Source organism: Girardinichthys multiradiatus, chromosome 2 (genome assembly GCF_021462225.1).
Source record: "Girardinichthys multiradiatus isolate DD_20200921_A chromosome 2, DD_fGirMul_XY1, whole genome shotgun sequence".
In the NCBI taxonomy this organism is placed as follows: domain Eukaryota; kingdom Metazoa; phylum Chordata; class Actinopteri; order Cyprinodontiformes; family Goodeidae; genus Girardinichthys; species Girardinichthys multiradiatus.
Window position 1 is genome coordinate 51,230,355 of NC_061795.1, and position 8,025 is coordinate 51,238,379.

At 39.7% G+C, this 8,025-nt stretch overlaps 1 protein-coding gene across 1 annotated transcript in view; it reads right to left on the reverse strand.

Moving 5' to 3' along the window:
- Positions 1–740: 740 nt before the first annotated feature.
- Positions 741–8,025, reverse strand: part of LOC124884049 — a 49,202-nt gene continuing 41,917 nt past the window's right edge. The window contains 8 exon segments of the mRNA XM_047391644.1: positions 741–1,837; positions 2,583–2,781; positions 2,880–3,026; positions 6,345–6,463; positions 6,548–6,631; positions 6,727–6,824; positions 6,909–7,068; positions 7,152–7,293. Coding sequence (XP_047247600.1) covers positions 1,634–1,837; positions 2,583–2,781; positions 2,880–3,026; positions 6,345–6,463; positions 6,548–6,631; positions 6,727–6,824; positions 6,909–7,068; positions 7,152–7,293 — 1,153 coding nt within the window. The 3' untranslated portion in view covers positions 741–1,633.

Sequence of the window (8,025 nt, forward strand, 5' to 3'; positions counted from 1 at the left end):
CATACCCGGCCGGGAGTCTCCTTTAATTTTTTGCTCTCCTCCCTCCTTGTTCAATAAGACCTCACTGAGAAACACCAAACCTCAGTGCACCTGCCTGTCCACCATCCTCCTGCCAACCTCATCAATCACCTGACTCACCTGAGCACATCGTCTGAAAGGATAAAACCTGAAACCTCCACGTTACTCCACCAGTTTAACTCGCTTACCTCCTCCTGACCAGGCTCCATCTCACAATAAGATCTTCTCAACCTGCTTGGTGAAAATATCTGTACCATTTCTCTGCCAGAACATGATCATCTTACCTCTCTTCCACTGTATCAAGCAAGACCCCCTCTCCAGGAGATCCAGTTATCCTTCAATAAACTGTTTAACTTCTGTTTTCTACCTCCAAGGAGGTTTTAGTTCATCTAGTTGAATTCAGATGTTTACATACATGATATAAAAGAAACTGTTTCTCTCACTGCTGACAGTAAATCAGACCAAACCTTCTCTGTTTCAGTTTTACCAAAAATTATATTTATTTAAATATGAAAAGGCTCAATTTGGAAAATGTAACCGACTTGAACTGTAAGACTGGATTGACTTAACTTTCTTATTGTAAAGTTCCCTGAGACAACATGTGTGAATTGGCGCGATATAAATAAACTGAAACGAATTGAAAAAGTTTTTTTGTATTTTTGCAAAGCAGTGTACTTTTTAGTTTTTTCAAATACATATGCATAAATTAAGCTTCCTTGGCATTTATAGGTGAGAAGACAGTTTTTATTGAATTTATTTGTAAAAAGCCAAAGTGAAAACTCATAACACAAATGACAAAGAACAAAAGCACTATAAATGTAATATGAACTGTTATCTGAACATTCTGTGAGACATTTACTGTAGAATACAGAAATTTCATAAAACATCATTGTTATGTGTTTGATACCATAGTTCTGGGTTACTAACAGTTGGGTTCACTGTATTCAGTGTAATAGGGTTACATGTTTTTATATTTTTACATAACTCTCACAAATAAAATATTGATATATCGTAAAATCCTTTAACAGCATTGTCAGAGAGCTTCAATATCTCAGGACATGCCGGTTATTATAAACCGGCATGTCAAATTGATACAAATATTTATATAAATTTTACATAAAAACATTCAAAGTAAAAATTCAAATGTTTAGACTATAATCACTAAGACTGATTTTTATTAAGCAGTGATATAATTATTTCAGGATATTTACAGTTTATTTTACAGCATAAAATCCAATGTTGACATCATTGCTATTCATATAGCTTCAATTTAAAATCAATAGAAAAGATCCAGAAGTGTCCCACATTGATCTACTGACACACTGGAGTGAAGCCTCAGCAGTGAAGTCTGACATGAACACAACACAGAAAAATAAAGCCAGAGGTTCTTCAAGAGAACAACAACTATTCCCTCCTTCTGCAGAAAGACAAGAACTTCATTTGTGTTAAACCAGGCTGATGTGACCTAACTATGCTAACCAGTGATAAGTTACACATGACCTGAGAAAATTTCATTCATTTATTTCCCTGCACCTCCTTCAGAAATAACCCACTATCCCATCATAAAACAGCTCCTCCAATCACTCTCCAACTTTCAATTTATCTAAAACACATTTTACATCTTCCCACCTTCATCCCGCTCATCTTCGCTATCATCCTTTTTGACTGTGTCACCATGGATCTGTGCAGGAGGAAGATCTTCAAGGTTGCAGCTGTATGAAGCTGAGTGAAGCGTCATGGAGCTGGCAGAGACAGACAACCTTTCAGGTCCAGAGCTGAGGCTAGGAGATGGAGGACGTAAAGAGGTGGAGAAGGATCGCTGGAAGAGAAGACCAACGGAGCATTTTAGAGATCCACATCTCCATGGGGCCTGAAAACGGATCAGCTGTACAATTACAGGAGGGGCTTCAGGTGTGTCTGTGGCTGAATCATAAATTTCTCTGATGTCATAAACTCTGCGCTAAACAATCCATGTGGCATACCTAAAGTATTCACACCCCTTTAACTATGTTCGTCTCATTCCAGCCGCAGACTTCAACATGTTTCATCGGGATTTTATGGGATAGGCCAACATCGAGTAGAGCATCATTAGAAAGTGGAAAGAAAAGGATTCAAAGTTTTTAACATTTTTTGCTGTGTGCATTTGTATTCAGCCCCCCGGTTGTCTGCAGGTCAGCTGCAGGTCTTCTGAAGTTTGTCTCCACCAGCTTTGAGCATCTACAGACTTACAGTTCTGCTAATTGTTTTGTAAAACAGCTCACCTCAGTAAGGTTGGATGGAGAACATCTGAGAACATCAGATTTCTTTCCACAGACTCTCAGTTGGATTTAGGCCTAGACTTTGACTAGGCCATTGTAATAGCTGAACATGTTTTGATCTGAACCTTGCCATTGTATATCTGGCTGTAAAACTTCGTGTTGGTGACATAACATCTCAGTAAAATACGTTGAGGCTTGTTGCTGGAACCTGAGAATTCAGGTGAATCTGTAGAGTTAAAGGTGAACTCAACGACTTCATGACAGCATGAACCTGAGTGTTTGCCTGTTGCCAAAATAAGCATTTACCTGTAATGAGATACTGGACTTGCTGGTCTTCTCTTTGAGTTTAGCCAGAGCTCCTTTTAGTCCTGAAGATCTCTCAGTTATCTCAAGAGCTGCTCTGAGCAGTTTGGGAGTCACCAGCTTTAGAGGAGCCGCTGGTACCTGAGGCGGTTCCCTAGCTTCTTCTTTGGGTTCAGGCTTTTTTCCTTTATTAAGCATCTTCCTGTGATGAAAAGGGCATCAGTCACCAGAGAAATACATGACGCAGACCAAAAGCAACAGTTGACGTAGTCCTGATAAAAATGGTTTATGAAGTCAAACCTGGCTTTCTTGTGCAGCAGTTTCTTTGACTCAGGGTAGTGGACCAGGATCTCATTCAGGTCTTTCTTGTCCAGGATGAACAGGTTGGCAAATCCATGAGCAATCACATTGGCTGTGCGCCTGTTGACTCCGGCCACTGCAAGTAAACTGTAATCCAGGCAAAATGATAGTTTCAAGAAAAAACACCTGTTCACGCTGCAGCTGTCTCCTGTCTGGACATGTTCTGGTGTACAGAGAAACACAGAACATGTCTCCAAACATCAGGAAATGAGGTGGATTTAACTTGTCAAATCTCTAAAGCATGTTTGTTCCTAGTTATTTGGATTAAGGGTGTGAAGTTCTGCTATGTTACTCTTGCTTTTAAAGGCACATAAAGACAGTCACTAAGTCAGCCCTCTATGACATGAAGAACATTTCCAGGATTAAAGGTATAATGTCCCAGCAGGATCTGTAAGATCTCACCCATGTCTTCATCTATAGTTAAGGTTATCACTGCAACAGTGTCTTCACAGGTCTGTCTAAAAGGTCCATCAGACAGATGCAGCTGATCCAGGATGCTAATGCCTGGTCCTCACTAGAACCTAGAAGGTAGAGAACATCAGCCCAGGTCTAAAGTCCTTCCAATGGCTCCCTGGACCTCAGAGAAGAGACTTTAAAATGCTTCTGTTAGTTTCTAAGACATTGAATGGCTTAGCAGCAAAATACAGTAAAGATCTATTGCTGTTGTATCAACCTTCTAGACCACTCAGGTCTTCTGGCTCCAGTTTACTCTGCATCCCCAGAACCAGAACCAGACATGGAGAAGCAGCATTCAGTTCTTCTGCTCCATTAATCTGGAGCAAACGTCCAGAAAACTGCAGAGATGCTGAATCCTTGAGTTCCTCTAAATTCAGGTTAAAAACCCAGATTTAATTAAAAAATTTAAAAACTCTAAACAAATAAAAAAATGTATTTAGAGTTGCTTTGATTCTTCTAATTAAACTATTAACTAGAACATGATAAAAGTTTCTACTGGGGTTAAAGGTTCATTAGGATTTTCCACCTTGGAACTGAAAGCAGAAAGGCAGTTCATCGTAGAAGACCCCTGGATGAGCTGGGCTCTCCTAGAAGAAGTTAGGAGGAAGGTACAGAGCACCAGGACGTCTCTGACTCTTGGTGCAGACGTGGATCAGTTTTAAAAGAATATTCCCCCGTTATCGAGATACATAATGGATCAGAACAATTCTAATGAGTTATAAGTATGGGCCTAAAAGCATTGAGTGCGGTCATTAATTCCAGTCTGAGTTTCCTTCCTTTCTTTTATCAAGCCACTGCATCATGTAAAGCAGTTTGAACTGTCTTGTTGCTACAATGTGCTGTACCCAAATAAACCTGCCTTGCCTGGCTGTGATGTCACTGTCTTGTTTTATTTGTTCTTCATTTCTTATTGTAGGACCGTCTAGGAGTGAAATTTCAATGCTCTAGGAGCACCCCCAAGTGGTCACATCAGCATTAGTGGAGTAAACCAGAAAGTAGGTCAAATGATCAGTTTCAGTTACATTTCAAACATCTAGCATGCTGAGGTGAGTGCATCTTCATCAGACATAAAGTAATCCATATATTTTCAGATTGGACCTGCAGGGGATTTAAAATGAGATTAAGTATTGTTGTAAATGGGTCATTGCTGCCATGCAACTGCAGTAGCATTGATTCTGGTGCAGTTGAGCACATGTGCACGGCATTGTGAACTGGGATTGGTTGACCTCTCCTGTGGCAACCTGTCTCATCTGCTGATCAAACTGAGAATCCTGGAGTGGTGATGCAGTGTGGGAGCAATATTCTCTGAAACCAGGGGGTCTTCCTACGCCACTGAGTACAAAAAACTCTGACTGGTTTTACATCTAAGGACAGCAGTCTTTGCAGACTGGTTTGTTGTGGTTATGTAATCTCCCTGCCTGAAGGGGATGCTGTTTCCTGCGGCTGTCTTCATGATCTAGTGTAGGAGGCATCAGTTGGTGACTGTACTGCAGAGCTTTGATCCATAAAAATCATTGGTGGAACAAATTTTTTTTCTGATCTGTAAGTTTGGATTTTAATAAAGTGTTTCCATTTTTAAAAGGCTCTATTTTATATCTGAGACTATCTTCTCTCATTTTTTTCTTGATAACATCTCGGTTTATTGTGATGAATCGGTCTTCAATGGTCTGCCACGCACTTGGGTAAAATAACTTTAACAAAGACATCTCAAACCAAGGAATTGTAGATACTTATGCAAATTGGAAAACTGTATTATATGCATGTCTGGGTTCCTTGTGGCAGTTTAAGTGTTTATAACTCTTTACGATGCTATTCACAGTACAATAAAGTGTTTGTTCAATTCAAATTAATTCAGTGGAGTTATATTTAGCACCAATTCACAACACGTCATCACAAGGCACCTTACAAAGTCAATTGCAATCATACAGACTCCAAGTCAGGTTCATTCATTCTAATTAATCGTAACTATTGAACAGTTTAGTCAGATTCAGTTATTTATTCAAATTGGATAAAACGTTTTTCTATCTAAGGAAACCCAGCAGATTACATCCAGTCAGTGACTTGCAGCATTCACTCCTCCTGGATGAGCATGTAGAGACAGTGGACAGTCACTGGCGTTGACTTTGCAGCAATCCCTCATACTGAGCATGCATGTAGCGACAGTGGAGAGGAAAAACTCCCTTTTAACAGGAAGAAACCTCCAGCAGAACCAGAACCAGGCTCAGTGTGAGCGTACTGACCATGCACGTAGGCTTCCTGATTGATTAGCTTTCAGATGTCCATTAATGTTGTCAACTAATGCTGGTAGCAGATAAAAATCATATTTCATTAATTATCATGTATATTTGCCCTTTGGGAAAGCTCTGTTTTAAACTTTATAAAACCTTTTTTCTAAATAACTAAAAGTCAATCTGTTAAAATGTTTAAGATTCTATTCAAATAATATAAAAATGAACCATTTGACAAGTTAAACTAACTGTTGACCGTGTTGTTTTCTCCTTCATTTTATTCTTTTCATTTATTTTAAAATATAAAGATTTCTATTTTTCCCACTTTATTTTTGTCCCTGTAGGGACCTGTAGCTTACAGCCAGGAAAAAAAACAAGAAAACAATAAAACGTTTAAGGAAAAGCATCATTTAAAACACTTGAAACTAAACAACCAAAGGATTTCTAGTTTCTAAATCCTTTATTGTTTATCTGAATAATGGCCTGAGTTTTCCATCTGCTTGTCCTTGGCTGACAGAACCACTTATCAGACAGTAGGACCTTAAATCTCCATGCAGGGCTTTATCAGACCTGTGGACACTGTCTTTAGCTCTTTAGTCTGACTCTCATTAGAAAGGTTTGGTTGGATCTGAGTATCTTGGTACCAACAATGTCACCAGCAACTTTGATGATATGTATGATTTTCAGAGTTTGTGAAACATATTGAACAGCTTCCTGTTACCTTATCTCTCCAAAAACAGATCCTGCTCTGAGAGTGGCAAACACCGTCCTCTCATCAGGTCCTCCAACCACCTGCACCTCCCCGGCTTTTATGATGTACATCTCTCGACCCACCTCGCCCTGAGAGGTGTGGAAAGCAAACAAACAGCAATCACATATAAAACTATGCAAGCTTTTAGGATGGAGATTTTGCAACACACGTACTTTTTTGCAGACATAATCACCAGGCAGGTAGACAATAGAACGCAGGCTTTTCAGCATGTCAAAAATCATCTGTCTGTCACAACCCTGGGATGCAGGAAAACACAAAAATGTTTCTGAAGCAGCTTTTACTCGTCTTTGGTTCAATATACCATGCTGTGCACACACATGAGATTTATCACCTGGAAGAGAGGGACTTTGCTCACAATGGAGTAGTTAACATCTACAGCAATGTCCAGACGCATCTTATCTGGCAGCTGGGTCAGAAGCTCCTGCTCATCTGGAGTGCAAACATGAGGAGGTAAAGCAAGACCAACGGGTCACCTTTATTAACCCAATAGCAATCATTTGATGGCTTTCTTACCCAGCATGCCTTGTGACTGCCAAGTGAAGTTGTACCAGGTTTTGACCCGGTTCTGGACGTCTTTTGGAATGCGATAGGACGTCATGTATTTGATGGTGTTGTCCATACAGGTGCGGTAGTAAGTCTGGGCTGCTGTGGCTGCACCGACAACATCGCGCATCTAAATACAAACAAGGCTGGACTGGATTGTTTGACATTTTTACAGCTGTGACCACACAACTTCAACTTGGCATCCATACCTACCTGACCAATCATGATGGAGAAGGCAAAGACTCCAACAAAATAGTTAATGAGCTGGAAGACAATCTCAAACAGGGAGGTGGGTTCTGGGAGACCTCCGATGGTGATCAGAGTTTTCACCGCAAAGAAGTAACATCGAATATAACTGAGGGAAGAAGAAGAACGGTCAATCTGGCACCCCTGGTAAGGTTCCTGGTCCTCAACAGTGCCTTTACAATCAGTCACACACTTGGAACCAGAGAGAAAAGAGCAAAGCCTGCAAATATGCTCGCAAAGCTAAATGTTAAACAACGCAACATAAACCAGTTCAACTGGTAGTGAGTTTTCTAATGTTCCCACCTTCACTGTGAAAGTCTGGTTCTGTCTAACACATTATACCAATTTATTACTAATAAGATAAATACTGATTCCAATGGTGACCAGGTCCACAATTATCAGTCAGTTTCCAGCTGAAGGGTCAATACTGTGATTCTGAGAGTAAATATAGTTTCATAATGAATTTCTCTTATTCCTTTGTATAAAATAAGCATTTAATAAGAAAATGTACTCCTCCGATTCCTTTAGAAAACCTGGATCTTAGTCTTATCTGACTAATACTCTCAATCCCAGGAGTGTTGATTACACCTATTAACATAAAATCACCAAAGGATCCACGACTTCAGTGACATTTAGTTAGTAAAAAATGTCAGGGATAACAATCAATGAAGCACACATTATTATTACTGCAGGATTTTCCTCCTCTGAACACATTTTTTTCTACATTTCTCACTCTGTGATGATGCTCAAATGAATTTAAAACTTTTAACACATATTGACCAGGGGTGCCAACTAGAGCTAAAGGAGCTGAAGATAACATCTCCCATTCTTGGTTTGACTT